This window comes from Nomascus leucogenys, chromosome X, assembly GCF_006542625.1.
Source record: "Nomascus leucogenys isolate Asia chromosome X, Asia_NLE_v1, whole genome shotgun sequence".
NCBI lineage: Eukaryota > Metazoa > Chordata > Mammalia > Primates > Hylobatidae > Nomascus > Nomascus leucogenys.
This window is the reverse complement of record NC_044406.1, coordinates 110,469,553-110,490,012: the sequence shown is the minus strand read 5'-3', so window position 1 is coordinate 110,490,012 and position 20,460 is coordinate 110,469,553. Positions and strand designations below refer to the sequence as shown.

Genomic DNA, 20,460 nt, shown 5'->3' with positions numbered 1-20,460 from the left:
CTTGTACATGTACCTTTAGATTATGTAAAGTACTTTTAAAATTTGAATTTAAATAACTGAAGCTATGTCGTCTATTATATGCTTTCTGCAACTTCAGTGTGTAGTTCTTTGAGAATATGGCAAGGCTGGAAGCTCAATAGGGAGAACGACACTTAATTCCTCACGTCTTACCAATGGATTGGATGTACAGAGCTGACTTGCACCAAAGGCAGATATTTGCTCTTCATCTACTAGGATTAAGAACAATCCTCTAAGATTTCAGTGGTAGCTGGTAGCAACTTTTCTTCTTGATTGAAGAGTGTCCAGCCTTAGTATGCAAAGTACAAACATAAGTCTCCTACTAGTCATTTTCAGCATTAAGAATTTTTTTTTTTTAAAGCATTCAAGGTGACATTTGGGGATGGCTCTGGGGAATGGGGCCAATATTATTTTATCATCTTCCTTCCTCACATGTTTTTGACCAACTCCACCTCTTACCCCTTTTCATGCTTTGGATCAAGGAAGAAATTAATCTGATATATGAATGCATACTCCAACATTAAGGATTTGAAAGGTTGTCCACCTTGGGCTCTCCATATGTTGAGCAGGCAAATGGTTAGCCCAGAGGAATTAATCAAAATGGTGGAATTTCAAGTAGAAAGGAGGAGACAGGGAAAGGGATCCCTTTATATCAGTCCATATGAGCAACAGCTGACCTGTGAGGTGAACTGTGAGAACATTCAGTGTCACATAAGTGAAAACAAAACCTAACCTTTTTTTGTCTCTTAACAACTCTGAACAAATCATCCATAAACTTAGGAACAGAGCAACCTGGATCTGACAGCACAAGCGTACCATGCACTCTTGTTTTCTCTGTTTTGTTCCGTGTTGCTAAAATAGCACACCTGTCAAAGCAGCCAGGTATGACGGGGTTCAGCACAACTAAAATTGCACTAAAAAACAGATAAATTATAAGGTAATAGTACAACTTTCACATCCAGTACCTCGTTGTCATCTTACAAGCAGGCTGACAGCTGAGCCAGCCGAGCCAGCCCACTAGTGCAGTGTTGATGAAAAATACTGACATCTTCACTCTAATCCTACACCAGCACTAAACCTGACTTTAGCAAATTCAAAACTTCACACTGAGCTTGAAGCGTAGAGAAAAGAGGAATTGAAATGACTCTCTTCCTTCTCTCTCCCCATACACACAAGAGGAAATGGGAGAAAATGAAAGAGGAGAGCAATGGAGATAGTAGAGGCACCAATAGAGAAAGAGTTAGGAAGAACGGACCCCAAGTACAAGTATAAGCCACTTAGGAGCAGAATTATTTAATTAATGGTTTATCGTCTGTCTCCCCCACTAGAATGTAAGGTCCATCATGGAGGGATTTTGTGTACTTTGCTCACCACCGTATCCTGTGTCTGGCAAGTAGTAGGTGCTATATATATTTGTTGTGTGAATGAATGAATGAATGAAATTAATGCTCTCAATAAAAGAAAAAATACTGAAATTCTCTTTTACGTGCACGCACACACACACACACACACACACACAATATTGGTTCTACATGCCTATGGTCGTCTTTGAAATGACAAGATGAATTGGAAGGAGCAGTAGTCCAGTAAGTAGGAGAGTTGAAATATATGCCATGTTTTGCCACTAAATCACTTCTTCTCTCTGAGTCTCATTTTCTCCACCTGTCAAATGGAACTGAACCAGATGACCCCTAAGGTCACTTCCAGGTTGAACATTGTATTCTCTAAACAAAAGCCAAATGTGTTTTAGAGAGAAACAGAGGGGAAATGGATTGAACTTATTTGTGTATAAGAATAAAGACCTGTTTCCTCAATCTCCCTCAATAAAGGAAATATTTTCATTCTTGGCATTTTATAATAACTTAAGGGGAAAAATCATAGAATGGAGGAAGAGAGCTTCACAGTTACAACCTTTTAGAATATAGATGCCACTTAAATCAAATTATAAAAGCATTGAAATTTTAGAAAAACTGCCAGCCAAGGTCGAGAGTATCTTCTTATCCACACTTGTCAACTCCTGAGGTCTCTGAGAGGTGACAGAATTTTGCATGTGGAAGCCCTGTCTGAGGTGCTAATTGTCTTCATTTCAAATGCCCTAGGCTATTCTCAAACCCAGGTAGATTAAAAGAATGATGCCAAGGGTGGTCAGTTTTATAGAGTGGCTCTGACATTTCAAAATCTTTTTCTCTGACCTTTCAAAACTAACTTTGTTCTTCCACTAGCTCATCTATAGGTGTGAATTCTCCTGTGACAGTGTTATGACAGTGTTACCTGTGGTGAGTTTACACATTCTCTCAGCACTTACTAAAATTCACTTCCTTTACAAAAATGATTAAAGAAAAAAATTGTTTTTTTAAAAAAAGGGCACCTCCTTTTGATAATCTCTGGGTTTACCTATGAGGCCGATCTTTCTAAATGCCCTTTTTAAGTGAGAAGCCAGAGACAGGGTTGTTGTGTGTGTTTATTTAAGCCTGTCTTAAATATTTTTATTATTTCAACCAACACTTATGAGCATCTACCATATGCCAGACATTATAGTAGGTACTTAGGTTACAGAAAACTACAGTATCTGCCCCTAAGTAGCTCATAGTCCAGTGAAGAAGACAGACAAGAAAACAGACAATTATAATTCACTTAACAAGAGCTGAGATAGAGGAAAGGATGGGGCTCTAAGGACATAGTAGTGGCATATCTAACTCAACTTATATTCTAACCCACACAATCTATTCGAGATGGAAAGTGTTTTTATCTTTCTGTCTGCTATGTACAGGTTTTTTTTTTTTTATTGCACGAATTTTGCCTCCTTCACGACTCAAAGGAAGTTCCCTCATTCTAGCTGAAACTCTGCATGCTTCTGAGGTTTCATTCTCGGAATAATAGCAACAGCTAATATTTGTTACCTGCATACTAAATTCCAGGCATCCTGCTAAGCACTTTGAATGTATTATCTCATTTATTTATATCAACAACCCTGTGAAGCAAATACTATTATTAGTCTCATTTTACCGACAAAGAAACTGAAACCCAGAGAATCTAGGTAGCCTATTCAAGGTGGCACAACTGGTCAATGTCAGGCCCAGGATATGAACACAGGCCACTGACTGCAGAGCCTGTGCACTTCACCACTATCCTCTTCTGCGTCCCAACATTAATTCTGAGGTCACTGCACTGGATTGCTCGGGCTTCAGTCTCCTATCTAGCAACTGTAATCTGGACTTCTAGAATATTCTTCTTACATTTCAAGTGTCAACTGGTCCCATGCCCTGACTCATAGCATGTCTATATATAACTATATGTCTTATCAAATCGGATATACTATTTTAGCCTCATTCTCTTTATTTACTATGTCTTGGAAGGGTCTTCAGTTCACAGTCAAGGTTGTTTCCTGGGTTTACGGGTCTGGAAACAGGATCATAAGCTCATCCATCCAAAGTAACAGAACACTGAGTAGTTTGGGGTTAGTTTGTTTGTTTTGTTTGGTTTTTAAAGTGACATGGATATTTTCTCTCCTGGGAAGACCTGGATACACAGATAAGGTCTTATCACCCCATTCTCCTTTCTGAACGTTTTCTAGACCAAATGAAGTCCACTCCTCACTAGTTTTTATCTTTTTCCATGAAGATAGATGTGATGGTATATGCAGTGTGCCTGGAGCCTAACAAATACACAATATTATTTTCTCCTACTAGCCTGTGAACTCCCGGAAGACAGAGAAGATGTCATATTCCTCTTAGCACACCCAGAACCTAAAAGAGTACCTGGCACCTAGTTAGCTCCCTTCCTTTCCCCCTCTTCTGTCCCTTTATAGAGAGAACCTCTGCAGAGAGTGTGGCTTCTAATTTGCCTCAAGAAGTATATCATTTCTGACATTGACTTCTTTCACATTCATCGCTTACCAACGTCTACCCTGTGGTCTGCCTCATTTTGGTTTATAGATACAACTCTTCACATCCCACACCTTGGCACCTGACACGCAAATAAATCATCATGTACTTATTTGGCCTCATCAACCAGTTGCCTTTGGGTCGTGACAGAATCTTCTTTCCGCCTCTCTTTACCCTGGGTTGGGGCCCTCAGGGTATGCTACCAGCACAAGAAAATATTACATCTTTGTAAATGAGTCTGCAGCTTTTCATCTAAAAAATCTGTTCTCTTTCTTGAAAGCTCAAGAATAAAATTCCACCACTGGAGCTTTAATCGAAAAGATTAAAGTCCAAGAGACTGTTATTTTGTCTATATATTTTTGCCTGAACATTTTTAAAGAAATCTCTGATGTTTTCAAACACAGATGACCACTTTGATCTATACATCACAAATACCAAAATTTCGCGAAGGAATGGAATGAAGTGAACTACAAACATTTCCCTACACAGTTTTATAAATGCAAATTAAATATTATAACCCAGCAAACAAAACAGCTAGTGGTGAATTTCTAAATGCATTTTGTAGTTACATATGCAACATTGACATTATTTTGCTTTTCCTTCTTAGTAATAAATATTTCATGAAAAAAATGCTAGAATCATTCATCAGCGAGGAGTTAAATACTATGAGTCTTTTACAAAGCAAGTCATAAATGTTCTGAAGTTACAAAACTGTCTAGACAATATCAGGAACTGTAGTGGTAATGGTATGAAATTTTCAATACTTGTCCAATCTTTTTCCTTCCTAGAACCAACATGGTTCACTGAAACTATCAAAATAAATATATATATCAAGCAAAAAATAAATGAGATTAAATCTCCTGAAACTTTTACTTACAGACAAAATCCTCAGATAGCTCATTGTCATCATTTTATAAACACTGGGGTATGGTTTAATGCTGCCTACCACAAAAGTAATCGTAGGTTTCTGCCTTGTGTTAAATTATTTTTATAATGTAGTGCAGAATAAAGAGTAAAATCTAGAATAGTAGATATAGACACAAGCAACAAAGTGCTGGAAAATGTCTCAAGTGAAGCTGTAATACTACATATTATTTTGAAGTAAAACAAAGCCAATTTTCCTAGCAACCTTTTTGTAGACTGCAGACACAATTCGGAACCATCTGGCTATCATGGAAGCTTTGGAACCCAAAATGGTATATACTGCACTTCTCTAAAATCGTTTAGCACTTACTGGCATATAACATATATTAAAACTACTAGTTTTCTACAGAGGTTGTTCCTGACTTGTGTTTCCAAGGTTCATAGAATTTTAAGAAGGTAATATTGATTTTGAGGTATTGTCAATATTACAAAGAGCCTAGTAAAATGGTCCATTTGCTGGGATTAGGCTGCATGTAATAATAATAATAGTAATAATAATAACAATGGAATTCTTTGAATCCTCACCAAAATCCTAAATGAAAAGTGGCAAGTGGCTGCTTTTTGGTTAAAATTATATTTGGTTAGAATTTGTATGAGAGAACTTTATAGTTATAAAAGTTTCCTTAATTTTAAATGAACAAGTAATCTTTTATTAATTGATGTCATTTGACATGCATACAGAATATTTTAAAAACTGGCATCTACAAGCAAAAAAAAATATGATGGAACAATTGATGAAAAGACTGAGAACTGTTTGGTGCATATTTACCTTATTTCTTCTAATAGAATACAAGGTCACTGAGGGTAATAACGATCACTTCCACAGAGTAAAGCATATTGCCCAGCTTATAACAATCCCGCCTTGAATGCATGCTGTTTACTTGATGTGTAAAGTAATAAAATAAGCTAGAGATTTCTAGTGGCATTGCTTACCTTTAAAATTATCACTCAGGATGATATGGTGCTTTTCCACAATTGCTTTATGCCCCAGAGAAGTCAGCCTAGATGGACCAGGATCTGACCGAGTAGAGTAATTCTTAAGTCCATTGAAGAGAGTGCCTCCAACAGTGAACTAAATAGGGAGTTGTGCTCAAAAAATTGTGCTAGGTCTCCTGGGATTATTAATACCCAGTGCAGCAACACTTACTATGTCTATTTCACTATTTCTGAACCCTTTTCTTAAACACCAAAGAATAAACAATATAGAGAATGAGAAAAATCTGTTCAACGCAAACCTCATAAGGTCACAGGCTAAGGCTGTTGAGTATCATTAAGTGTACGTGAGTTTTAGTGCCAGTGGATGCACTGACTCTATCACATGCTAGAAGTGAAGAAACCACTGAAGAGTGTTGTGCAGCGCCTGTACCACATAAGAAGCAGCCACTACCATTCCGTGTTGAGTCTTTACAAAGCATGTGATAAGGAAGTTATGTGTTTCTTTGCCATTCTGTCGTAGATTTAGCACCATAATGTAAAAAACATTCCCGTCTGGCAATATGAGTCTGAAGTTTTCAAAATCTAATTTTCCCCTCCTTCCTCACTGGAAAAAAAAAAAAAAAAAAAAATATATATATATATATATATATATATATACATACTGTATATTGGACTTATACAGCTGCCACCTTATTCACTTAAAAAATGAATAATTCAGACAGACTTTAGGTAAGCAGTCAAGATGCGTCCTATCTTAATACTAAACTCAGATATAAACTTTTCATAAGTCCAGTCTGCTGAATCAGCACAAGTCATGCCCACTGCCTAAATCATTGCCCTTATTTTGCAGTCTTGGTGACTAAGATAATAAATGGCCCTACTCAGTGGCAGCCTGGGTTATCGATCACATATCCCAAAATTTGGGATTTTTTTTTTTTTTATGAGACTGAGTCTTCCACTGTCACCCAGGCCAGAGTGCGGTAGCATGATCTCAGCTCACTGCAACCTCCAGCTCCCGGGTTCAAGCAATTCTCCTCTCTCAGCCTCCTGAGTAGCTGGGACTAAAGGCACAAGCCACTACACCCGGCTAATTTTTCTATTTTTAGTAGAGACGGGGTTTCACCATATTGGTCAGGCTGGTCTCGAACTCCTGACCTCAGGCGATCTGCCCACCTTGGCCTCCCAAAGTGCTGGGATTATAGGCTTGAGCTACCACGCCCAGCCAAAATTTGAGATATTCTAAAAGAGCAGCTCCACCACCACCAGACTGCCACTATACCTCAAATTCCCTCCATCACAGTCATTTCTTTGGGTTTAGGTATTATGATCCCTGTTAAAATGCACATGTATCCCTCAGTAAGGGTAAAACCTTAGGTGGTATGATATGATGAAGAGTACAGACATTGGAACTAGTAAAATTTCATTTTGAAGCCAGGCTTCACTAAGTCCCAAATTTGGGTATTACCACACCTGTAAATTGGGGGCAATTGTACCCACTTTGAAAACTATTAATATGGGTACCTATAATACCTTACAGTCATCAAAAGGGACAATGTCCTTAGAGTACCTAACACATAGTAAGCACTCTAATGGTAGCTCTTACTATGATTAATAATCTCATACACTCAAGATCCAGAGCAGAACCCTGAAGATAGAGAAAGGGAACTAACACTTGTGGGGCTCAGAGACATTCAGTAAATTCTTTGGGGTCACACAGCTTCTGAATAATAGATCAAGTAGTTGAACTCAGTTTTCTCTATCTCCAAAGCCCAGGTTTATGCTACAGAAACCTGCTGCCTTTTCTTGCATGTATACAGCCTGGAAGAGAATAGTGATCTGACAGCCTCAATGATTCAGATTGTTTTGAAAAAGGTTGACCCTGAAAGACTGCGTAATCATATTAAAATATATAAAAGCTATACACATGGTGAGTCTGTTTTTATAAAGGCCTAAAAGCATGCCAATTAACAACAGAGTCCATTTTGAAGCCATAAAAGAAACAACTATAGTGAAATCTAGAATGACTGCTGGTATACGAAAATGGATTATGCTGAAACATGTCCAAGTCTCATCTGTATCCCATCTTCCCAAAATTCCAAGGAGCTATCAGCCCACATGAGTATCATAAAACCAGCCCCCAATCCAGAAAACCTAGCTTTGGGTCTGACATCCCTAATGTATCCCTTCCTCTGAAGTGCTCCCCTCCAAAGTAACCAAGGACCTCCCAGTAATCATGACTCTGAGGGAAGTGAGAATGCTTGCAGGGCAAGGTCACTTTTGTTCTCTTTCCCCATTCCTGTGCCCATACCAAGCAGGTAGCCAGCCTCCACTCCCCTTCACCTCAGGGAACACTTGTCTTGTGAGCAGACAGGCTACAGCCTGGCTGTTTTCCAGAATCCTAAACAACTTGATAGGATTATGCATAGGGGAGAGGGGACAGTGACTTGGCAGAAATGCAGGAGGAAACTTTCTGTTCATGGGACATTAGGGGACCTCAGGGAGACAGGATCTCAGGGAAATGTCTTCTTGGTACACAGGAGGCTGGCTCCCAGGCATCAGAGCTCCAAGCCTAGGTAGAAGCACCCTCCCCAACTCACCCCTCCTGCCCCACCGCCCTGGAGCAGAAGATATGCTGACCTTCACGGGATCATGTGGACTTGGACTGTGAGGATAGAAAGGACAATCATGATGGATTGAAGGTCCTACAGAAGTGCCCCCAATTCTTGGGTAATTCCTCATAAGAGGAAGCCCCCTCCAGTAGTAAATGAGATTGAACTTCAGTGGGATAGAGGAAAGATGCAGATTTAAGCTTCCACCTCTGAGAAAATTTGCCCTAAGATACACACTATGCAGAAGACACAGCAGTCCAGTGCACACTCTTTATTACTAGTTAGGATCAGAAAACCCCTGACAAAGGTTGATTTTGGTGAGCTGGGTGGGATCTTACAGGGAAACTTGAAGACATCTTTAGCTTGGACTGGAGGTGGATCTAACCCACCACCCCCGAGCTCTACCCTGGATCCGTCCTTGCCTTGCAACAGCTGCCTTGGGGGAGCCTGCAGAGAATGCACCAAAGAGGAAGGGTCCAGGGGCATTCCCAAGAGTGCTCGCCCCAGTCCAGTTTTATTTTTAACCAAATTAGTCCTCCCAAGAGAAACACCATCCATAGCCCACAGCCCTTATGTCTGTCTGCCTGTCCTTGAAATCCATTTTGTTCTTCATCTACCTATTGACTAGAAAGGGGCTTGGAATGGGGGCAGCCCGAGGCTGAGGGCTGGAGTGTGTAGTGAATACTCCTCAGAGCACTGTCTTTCTTCAAGACACCCCAGTGGTCTTTCAAGCAGGCTTATTGGCAGCCAGGAAAATATCTGTCCCTCTCAAAGGAGGAAATCAGCAGACAATCAGAAAAGCCCTGCCTGCGCTTCTGTAAGACCACTTTCCTGAACTTTGCCACTGCTTATTTGTCTCACCTGCAAACCAATGAGACTAGCAGTTTGGTTACTCAAGACCTTTCATGCAAGTCTCTTTCACATTGCCCACAAAACTGCAAAAATGGATCTAGATGTTATTTAAATTGGTTTTACCGAAGGCAACACTACATGCAAGGCAAAGAAGATACCCCTGATCTAATTTGTATCCTAAATTATGCTCTCTCCTATCTTCTAACCAACTCAGCAACAAGGATTATGATGTGTGCACCAAATAATAACCTATAAGTCTAGCTCCTAACACATATTAGACAATAACTACTTAACAAACTAAATGAAATTCATCAAGGTTGCTACCATCTATAGAATTGAACACGACAACCCCCCAAACTCTTCCAAGTTAATTCCTTGTCCCAATGGAAAAATTCAATTCTAACAAAACAATCCTGCTCTTCCTTTTCCCCCTGATGAGAGTCAAATCATCTCTTCTTCTCTGACTTCCTCTTACTCCTCTCTGCTGCAGCCAGTAAGTCTGCAGTCAGTCTCACTTTCTTTTGGCCTTGGAAGATCTTCTAATGGAACAGGTTCAGCTTCTTCAGCAACAAGCAAGTTTGGTGGGGCTGAGATACAAAAACAGAACCTCACCTATAAAACCAACAAAGTAAAATGAAGAAAACATGAACATTGCAGTAGTTTCAAAAGGAATAATAGCATTTTCAAGGAAGTGTGGTGATTCTAAAATTTGTTTCCAAAGGAATAATAGCATTTTCAAGGAAAAGTACTGTTCCCAAAATTCAACATAGCTTCTAACTCTAAAATCACACAACTGCTCCCAGCCACATACATGGCATTTTCAGGAAAAGGAGTGAAACAAAAAGGAAAAGAAAAGGCATCATGACTTCAGCTTCTCCAGGGTATTAACCAATCAGCATCAGCCATCCAGAATCCACCGCCTGCAAAATTTAAATGCAATCAGGAGAAATCAAAAGTAGTCCATCTCTGTTCAAGTAAATGAATAAAATGAGAATATAAATACCTATATATTTGTATGCATGTGTATCCAAAACAACTTTTAAAATGGCTAATTTGGGTAATGGGATAATAAATTATTTTATTTAATTTTCTCCATAATTTGGGGTTCAATTTTTCTGTGAAGTAAATAAGTTATACTTTAATCAGAAGAGGGTCTTAGGAAATTGGTTTCTCTTTGAAGTGTGTCCATTCTTACTTACCTTCCTGAAATCATTGCATTTGTCCTCCACTCTCAAATGGCACACAGGCTTTCTTGCATTTATAGCAGGCCGTACGCCATGAAAAATTAATGGCTTTACACCATGGGCATTTCCAATTCATTGGAATTGGAAATGAGGCAGGCTTCTCCTGTTGCTGGGATCCTGAGACTTTATTCACTTTTGGTTTCTTGGCCTTCTGCCTCTGAGGTTGCCATTTCTTTGGGCTTTCTCTGACACCATGGCTCCTGCTGTCCCCCAGGGGAGTGTCCTGGGGCCTCTCTGGACCTTCTTCTGGTTTGCAGCTCCTGCTAAGCACCAGGGTGGCCATCCCCTGGGCCCTCTCTGGGCTTCCTTCCTGGCTATAGCTTCTGCTGTCTCCCTGGAGGACAGTCCCCTGGGGCCTCTCTGGGCCTTCTTCCTTGATATGACTTCTGCTGTCCCCCGGGGGGACAGTCCACTGGGGCCTCTTTGGACCTTCTGGTTTGCGCCTCCTGGTAAACACCAGGGTGGCCATCTCCTGGGCCCTCTCTGAACATCCTTCCTGGCTATAGCTTCTGCTGTCTCCCTGGGGGACAGTCCCCTGGGGCCCCTCTGGACCTTCTGGTTTGCGGCTCCTGCGAAACACCAGGGTGCGCATCCTCCAGGCCCTCTTTGGATCTTCTTTCTGATTTTGTCTCTCTCTGTTCTCCAGGGGATCCATCACCTGGGGTCCTTCTGTACCTTCTTCCTGGGAGTGGCATCCGCTGCTCCCCAGTGGGGCTGTCCCCTGGGGACTCTCTGACAGCGGGTTGTGGCACCCACTGTCCCAGGGGAGGGGCATTCTTTGGGACTTCTCTGAACCTTCTTCCTGGCTGTGGCTTCTGCTGTCTCCTAAGGGGAATGACCCCTGAAGGATTTTGGAACCTTCCTCCTGGATGTAGCTTCTCTGGTACCACAGAGGGGCCATCTCCTGCTGGAAGCCCACTGCAGGCCACTGGCAAGGTGGGTGGATCTCAGTAGGAGGCATCTGAAGTGGGCCTGCTGCTGCTTCTGCCCCCATGACTACAGCAGGTGGTAGAGGTGGCAAGAATGGAAATTTCATTGGGAATGGTGGTGGGTGTGGGAATGGATGTGGCACTGGCAGAGGGGGTTGCATGCCCTGGGCCCAAGGACTCAGAGGTTCTGGCACATAAGGAACATCTGTCGGGGTTGGCATCTGGGCATTAGCATGTGTCCCCATGGCCACCATATCGCTCTGCTGCTCTGTAGCCAGGGGACATGCCACAGCCCCATTCTGCTCTGCTTGCGGCCCAGACATTATTTCATGGGCCAGTGGAGCGGCCTGGGGAAACCTCTCGATCTGGAGCAGCCTCCCGTACAGCCCATCACGCTCATTCAGCGCCTGCTGCAGGGCAGCCTGCGCGAGGTGCAGCTGTGTTGACGCCACCTCATGCTCCAGGCGCAGCTGCTGCAGCTGGGACGTTAGGGCCCAGGAGGTCATCTGGCGCTCCTCCGCATGCATTTGCAGCCGCCGAACATGGTACAGCAGCTCCTCCCGCTGCCTCGTGGCCACTCGCACACTCAAAGCCAAAGCGCTCCAGGTACAGGCCCTCTTGATGGCGCGGGGCACCCGCCGGTCGGCCACAATGGCCTGAAGCCGGTCCTCTACCTCGTTCCACGGCCGCGAGCGGAAGGCCACGTAAAAGGCTTGGCCGCTGCCGTCCGTGAGGACTTCATTGTTGACGAACCTGATCACATCATTGTGGCGGAACCCGCTGGCATGGTCCCCGAAATTCATCGCCATGGCGGCTGTGGCCTAGTCAAGTAGCTGCCTCACGGTGCGTCGCCTCGACTGCCACCGCCACTTCCGGTACAGGCTGCTGCCAACAACCAGTCCACCCCTCACCTCCCCTTTCAGTCTTACTTTAGTCCTTGCTCAGTCCTGGCCTCCTCCTCAGCCTCCTTCCTCCCTCACTCGCTTGTTCTCACAAAGAGAGAAGCAGGTCCCCCTCGCCACACCGAACCCTACCGGCGACTCCGCGACACATCACAGAGAAAAGCCGAGTCGTGCCGCACGGCTGGCTGGGACCCGCAAGGCCCGCTGGGACCAGCTTCATTTGGCACAGCGCTCCCCACAGGGAAAATTGGTGTGCTGCAGACTGTAGTGACCCAACAAAACCTTTGTTTCCAATAGCTTAGGAAGGACAATATCCAGTATCATGGAATGAATCCCTAGCCAGGTGATGGAGTTGGATAGGTGTATATATGGGTGCTGTTCTTGTCTCAGCTCCATCTCTTGTACTCTCAATTACTACTTCAAACATTCCATAGAACCAGTCATGCTATCTGCACCCTTCCCTTAGCTCCTGAACAGGTGAACTTAGAGTCCCTGTCATCAAGAAAAGCAACTAATTGAGCCATGAAGTTCCTGTAAATTCACTCCCATCTTTATCTGGTCAACGCAGATCCCAGAGGGTATCTCTTTTTCCTTTTGGCTAAATGCTCATCCATGATCTGGATCTTCCCTAGGAGAAATGCTAAAGGGAGTCCTCTGGGCTGCACTAGACAGTAACTAGAATTCAAACAAAAACCACATGGTAAAGATAACAATATAGGTAAATACACAAGACAAGATTAATGTATTTTTGGCTTGTAACTTCCTTTTTTTTTTTTTTTTTTTTGACAGAGTTTCGCTCTTGTTGCCTAGGCTGGAGTGCAGTGTTAGGGATCTCGACTCACCTCAACCTCTGCTTCCCGGATTCAAGCAGTTCTTCTGCCTCAGCCTCCCGAGTAGCTGGGATTACAGGCACCTACCACCATGCCCGGCTAATTTCTGTATTTATAGTAGAGATGGAGTTTCACCATGTTGACCAGGCTGGTCTCGAACTCCTGACCTCAGGTGATCCACCCGCCTCGGCCTCCCAAAGTGCTGGGATTACAGGCTTGAGCCACCGCTCCTGGCCCCAAAAATATTTTTTTAAGAAAAGAGAAAGAAGGCTGGGTGCATTGGCTCACGCATGTAATCCCAGCACTTTGGGAGGCTGAGGTGGGCAGATCACAAGGTCAGGGGATTGAGACCATCCTGGCCAACATGGTGAAACCCCGTCTCCACTAAAAAAAAAAAAATAAATAACAAAATTAGCTGGACGTGGCAGCGAGTGCCTGTAATCCCAGCTACTCGGGAGGCTGAGGCAGGAGAATTGCTTGAACCCAGGAGACGGAGGTTGCACAGTGAGTCGAGATAGAGCCACTGCACTCCAGCCTGGACGACAGAGCTAGACTCCGTTGAAAAAAAAAAAAAAAAAAGAAAGAAAAGAAAAGAGAAAGAATTTTAAAAATTTTCCCACTCTTTAAGGATTGACTCTGTTTTGGGAAACTCCTTTAATGCTTACCCAGATCATTTATAATGCTGCCTTTGCCTTTACTTCCTTTGCCTTTACTTCCTGCTTGTGGCGAACCTGAAAGTCAGCAACAAGTAGAAGTATAGGGTCTTCTCAGGCCTTTTCTGAGCATGTCCAGTCTTGGGCATGTACAAGGCTTTCTCAATTCTCTGGTTTACATTAGGGGTTTTAAAAGCCCTCATTCTCCCACATATCTCTTTTTCCCACCCTCTTTCTTCCCAGGATTTTTGGTCTATCTATTGCTTGTGCTGACTGCTATCCCTTGTCCCAGGCTGCTACAGCCAATAATTTTGCCTTTAAATGCTTTTGGTAAATGCCACCTGGAAAACTGCCCCATCCCTGCAAATTCTGAGTCAGATGGGCAAAACAGAAGTAAGCCCTTACATCTGTCCTTCAGGGAGCTACCAGACAGATTAAAACACACAACCACAATTCTTTGAGAATAAGGTCCATATTGCTCCATCTGGCACATGGCATCCTATACCAGGAGTACAGGCTACTGTCTTTATGGCTGCCTCCAATCTAGTGTGTGGGGAAAGGGAGACAGGCAATTTGAAACACCAGAGCACTCCCTTACTGCAAGGCAGCAGCTTCTTTCTTCATTTGGCTTTCCCCTGGTTGTTATATGCTTTGACTAGATTCCAGAGTTCTGCAAAAGTTAATTCTGACAGTATTTTCCAGCTCCATTAGATGCTTTTATGAAGGGATAGGACCTCAATTTCTCTATTTTGCCATTTTTTTTATAAAGAGAGCTATCATACCCCAAAACTATTAATATCCCAAGTAAGATTAATTTTATCTCCTTGTCAGCTATCACTCATCCTTCCAGCTCAATCACCACCTCTTCCAAGAAGTTTTTCCTGACCACTACACCACCAATACTGTGTAATTAGTTTTTTTATTCTTCTTTCTCTTCAACTAGACTTAGTCCCTTGAGAACCAAGATTGTGGCCTTTCATATCTGGATTTCTAGCACCTGATATGGTTCCTATTACATGTATTGCTCATAAATGCCAAAAAGAGGGAACAAAGTAATGGAAGATAGTGAAAAAGGAAAGAAAAAGGGGAAAACAGAGACCACTTCATGAGTTCTATAATCTTGGTTAAAAGTCAGACTGAAAGCTATAAGAAAATATTCTTGTCATATTTTCAATTCAGAGAAAAATAATTTTTTAAAGACACATACTTCCCTAAAGAAAAAAATTCACTGTATCCAAACTGATGTATCTATCTTTTGGGGAAGTGCTTTCATATACTGTTAAACTTCATAACAATTTCAAGCTATTTCCAAATTAATGTAACAACACTTCATAAATGCCAATGTGTTTTTAAATTATTAACTTTAAAGTACTTTTGGCCTTTCAGCCCTTTATGGAATCAATTTCCACTATATTGAGACAGGAAATTGGCCTATAAAATGAGATTTAAAGGGTAACCTGGCTGAGTTATCATTCTTGATGAAACAATGATAATATCACAAATACCACCACACTTTACTTTGCAGGTGTGCAAGTTTGCAAAGTGTGAATGTATGTTTACAAGAGGTAGAACAATTCAATTGCATAAATTAATCAATCTGAGAAACCACATTAAAAACATAGCTAATTTTTACATGATTTTCAGTAAGTTCTTATACTTTCAATTTTAGTATAACCTCTGTCACAAAGCCTTCATAACAACTCTAAGTGATAATCATTGATGATAAAGGAAGGAAAATAACATTTTAAAGTTCATAGTATTAGTATGTATCTACGTTTGTGCAGATTTAATCTCCTAGGAATCAAAGGTGGTAAACAGAATAGAGAAAAGGCATATGGAGTAAATATAAGCTATATATGCTGAGTACTGAGGAACAACTTTCATGCTGCTTTAGGAAAATTTACACCTTTTATTACATATACTTTCTTTTCTTGTACTTTGTACCCACAGTGACCCATTCAATATAGCTACCCAACAGATGCCAAAAGAAAAGAAAGGAGGCAGCTAGGCAGTTAATCTCAAAAAGACTAGAGTCACATCCCCTTAATTTTTTTTTCCATGTGAGCAGAATACATGGGCAGAAGCCCATAGTCAATAATCAACACAAGTGTGAGCACAGCTGAGCACAATGGCACATTGTAAGTGAATATACTTTACAATCAATTTCATCAGACCCATCTTGACAACATTCATGGTTATTATTGTGTATGTGGTAAAATTAGCCATAAAGAGTAAGCAGACATAAATTTGTTTTCCATAGACAAACGGTTTTTGTATTTTCTTTCTTCTTGTTAGCCCTTTAGTATCTGTAAGTAACATCCCTGTTGAACATTCTCACGGAAACCATTCACAAATTTACACCTCCCACCTCCACCCCCACCACAAACACACCCATACACACAATCTCTTATGTCTGCTTACGTGCCAATGTGGCCTGGAGGACTCAAGGAAGCAGGAACTCTGGGACATTTAAGCTCTAGCCAACTAACTGGCTGGCAAGTCAGACTTAGATCACCACTCTTGGAGGGAAGGGCAGGGGCAGATGATTCATCAGCCAAGTGAAGGGGTATGAAACAAAGAAGAATGTATGCTGAATCCCCAAGGATCTGAGAGTCTTAAGGTTGGGGCGGAAGGTAGGAGGCTGAAATATAAAGGGAGGAACCAAGTAGGTTGCAGATCTATGAGCAGTTAGTTACCCCAGGATAAGCATAGACTGACTGGTACAGAAAGGCTGGGGGAAAGAACCTTTAAGAAAAATCACTGGATCCGAATTGGAGGAAACTGACAGGCCCCTTTGGCTTAGCAATTATTAGAAATAGCCTATCAATAGTGCCACTTACAAAAATTAATATAAATACATCGATACTAGGAGTATAAAATGACTGCTACTCTGGTTTTGATCTAATGGCAAGAGGGTGACTTCTGAAAGCACTAGATACCTGAAGGTCCAGTAGGCTATATCTGACGATTGAATAAACCGGAAGAGGTGAAGTCAGCATCTATTTTGCACTGGTGAGGATAGTACTGACAAGCCCAACCCCACACCACCCCACAATCTCTTTTTGAAATGCCACTTGAGCTATCATTGTCGTTTTTCCACCACTGTCTTGAGCCTTGAGCAATGAAGTACAGATTGCTATTAGACAGTGAGATCCAGTAGGATTTTATCAAAATCTCCTAATCTAAGGAGGACAGGCCCAAAAGCCATTGATAGAAGAAATCAATTTTCCTTTCAGACTTCACTCATGGCTAAGAAGAGAGGATGGTGACTTTGTCACCAATTTGTCCAGTGCCTGGAATCCACACTGCATTATTATCTTGCTTTCCACGAGGCAGTGTCTAGAAAGCAGACCACTCTCTGAAGGTGCCACCCCATTCTTTAGAAATTTGGGATTTGAGTTTAGAAGAATCCAGATCACACAGTGCCTTGTGCCAAGTAAAGGCATTCATCACCTACTCCCATAATAAATATAACCCCTACCCCCAACACACACATATACAACTTAGAGGAGACAGACACTGCACCCAATAGAGGAGAAAAATAAAAAATAATCAGCCCTGCTCTCTGCCCAAGGGCACACTCAGAGCCCTGCGCCCTCACCAGAGGTGCTTCTACGCTAAAGTGCCATATGTCATCTCTCTCGGGAATGTACGTTTTCCCACTACCTTCACTGACCCACATCTGAATGTATGCTTTTGACACTTTCTTGCTCATGATAACAGCCATGATTTAGGGAGTGTTTACTATGGGGTTATTACACAAAAAATGCCTTTACCTCATTTAATCCTCAAAACAACTCCATGTATTAAAGGTACAATTATCAACCCATTTTTACAGACAGAGGCACTGGGGCTCATAAAGGTTAAGCATAAGTAATTTGCCCAAGATCACACAGCTAGGAAGTGGTGGACTTACCAGTGTTGTGAACACTTTGTCATACTTGCTTTAGAACTTTTTATTTAAAGAAATTTGATTTTAGTGATACAACTAAAGTCCTCCTGTATCATATTTTCTCCTTTCCTCCCTTGCGCCTTCCATCCCCAAAACTAACCCAAGCCATATACCTTCCTGTGTATGTTTTTATAGATATGTATTTATCTATAAACATTATGTAGTGTTACCTCTGTGGTAAACAATATCAAATTTTTCAAATTTGCATTGTTCACTTTACATGATATTTTCCATATCTTCCTATGTTGATAACTGTAGGTTAGTTCATTCATTTTAACTGCTGTTCACTCTTTGAATGTGCACTTATGTTATTTCCAGTATTATCATCATTAGCAACAGTTGCAATTAACAACATTATACATGACTGGTAGTATACATCTGTGAGTATATACTTAGAAGTGGAATTTCCCCATGCATGCATCTACAGTTTTATTATATATTACTAAATTGTTCTCCAGAAAAGTCTTACGAGATTATATTTCAGTCTGACTACAAATACAGAATTTCTGTATTCTGGGAACTTACTAAACAGGGCCATCTTAAATATGATAGCACAGTTAAGACAATTGATGCCTAAGAGAGAGAAAACAAGATGGTTCTCTCTCTTGGCTTGGCTCCCAAGCCAACTGTCCATGACAATCACCCAATAGGCTTATAGAATGTAGATTTCAAGGTGTGGTCCCAGATCTACTAAATTAGACTCTTGAAGAATGGGATGGCTGGGTGAGGTGGCTCATGCCTGTAATCCCGGCACTTTGGGAGGCCCAGGTAGGTGGATCACCTGAGGTCAGGAGTTCGAGACCAGCCTGACCAACATGGTAAAACTCCGTCTTTCCTAAAAAATACAAAAAATTAGCTGAGCATGGTGGTGGGTGCCTGTAATCCCAGCTATTCAGGAGGCTGAGGCAGAAGAATTGCTTGAACTCAAGAGGCAGAGGTTGCAGTGAGCTGAGATCATGCCATTACACTCCAACCTGGGCAACAAGAGCAAGACTCTGTCTCAAAGAAAAAAAAAAAGTGTAGGACCTCAAAATGCTCACCAGATGATCCAGATACAGTTGATCTGTGAACTCAGAGTTTGTATCAGCTGTATTCTGACCACATACCATGCACACTATTCCAGAGTTTTCTCTTCTTTAATCATATATTAATTAGACTATTAGAAAGCAATATATGTGGTTGCACTACCATAGAATATGTACTTGGCTTTTACCAAAGGACTGCCAGCTGAGGAGAAGAAAGTGGAAGCAAAGAAAGAAGAATCTGAGGAGTCTGATGATGACATGGGCTTTGGTCTTTCTGACTAAACCTCTTTTATAATGTGTTCAATAAAAAGCTGAACTTTAAAAAAAAAAAGATTGGGGGTTATTATGTAATTGTTTCATTTTGTTGTATTCTGTGTTAAGATTTCTAATTAAATTAAGAAAAAAGTACTTTTTTTAGCTGCCCAAATTTATCAACAGCAGCCAGACAAGGAAAGGAAAACACCTTATGCTGTAAACTTTAAAAAAAAGAGAACCAGGAGAAAAAAGTTTATGATGCCTCTAAACCCACCTTCACTTTCATAATTAATACTGAGGAAAGGAGTCTCGACAAAAGTCTGGCACCTTTCAGTAATTTTCTTCCAATTACAGAGATGTGGTCTGTGATAGTGAATAGAAGTAAAATTTCCTAATTTTTCTTGAGTCCATTTTGTTATATAATATTTTCTAGGAATTTTTAAACTTTGTCTAAATTTTCCAATATACTCATTTATAATATACTCATCTCTTCAATGTCTGTAGCATAAGTAGTGATACCACATTTTTCATTTCTGATATTGATTAGACATTTTCTTATTTTCTTCATCGGTCTTGGTAGAGATTTCTCCATTTCATTTAGAAGGAATGACTTTTGCTGGTCCACTCTGTTGCTTTATTATTTTGTATTCTATTTCATTAATTTCGGTTTTGTTTTGGTTTTTTTGTTTTGTTTTGTTTTGTTTTTTCAGATTCTTACTCTGCTGCCCAGGCTGGAGTGCAGTGGTGTCATCTTGGTTCACTGCAACCTCCGTCTCCTGGGTTCAAGCTATTCTCGTGCCTCAGCCTCTTGAGTAGCTGGGACTACAGGCGTGTGCCACCACACCCAGCTAATTTTTGTATTTTTAGTAGTATTGGCCAGGCTGGTCTCAAACTCCTAACCTCAGGTGATCTGCCCACCTTGGCCTCCCAAAGTACTGGGATTATAGGCGTGAGCCACTGTGCCCAGCCAATTTCTGTTCTTTTTTTATTGAAGTAGAAATGATGTTAATTTTTATTTTTTTTTTGCATTTCCATATACTTTTTTTCTGTAAGTTATTGGGGTACAGGTGGTATTTGGTTACATGAGTCAATTCTTTAGTGGTGATTTGTGAGATTTTTGTGCACCCATTACCCTAACAGTATATACTGCACCATATTTGTAGTCTTTTATCCCTCCCCGCCTGCCACTCTTCCCCTCAAGTCCCCAAAGTCTATTGTATATTTTTGTTCTTACTGACAATGTTGAACATTATCTGAGCCGTGTACTCCCACCCTTCTGTGCTCTGGCTAACTTGTAAAGGACCACCATGCTCTCATAAATCCCAAGAAAACACCCACCTTCACTCTTCTACAATGCAGAAAAGACCCATCTCTATCCTCCTCATGTCCCATAAGACTTACTTACAATTTCCTTGTTTATCTGCCTCTATTAAAACCTCCAGGCTCC

At 41.4% G+C, this 20,460-nt stretch overlaps 1 protein-coding gene across 1 annotated transcript; it reads right to left on the bottom strand.

Annotated features, from left to right (window-relative positions):
- Positions 1-10,432: 10,432 nt before the first annotated feature.
- Positions 10,433-12,456, bottom strand: TEX13D (TEX13 family member D). Its single transcript, XM_030806868.1, has one exon. It carries the CDS (start codon positions 12,203-12,205, stop codon positions 10,433-10,435), a length of 1,773 nt encoding a protein of 590 aa, XP_030662728.1. The 5' UTR covers positions 12,206-12,456.
- Between the last annotated feature and the right edge of the window lie 8,004 nt (positions 12,457-20,460).

What these genes read in the sequence shown, in the direction of transcription:
- TEX13D (XM_030806868.1), bottom strand. Translation starts at nt 12,205, where the DNA reads ATGGCGATGAATTTCGGGGACCATGCCAGCGGGTTCCGCCACAATGAT.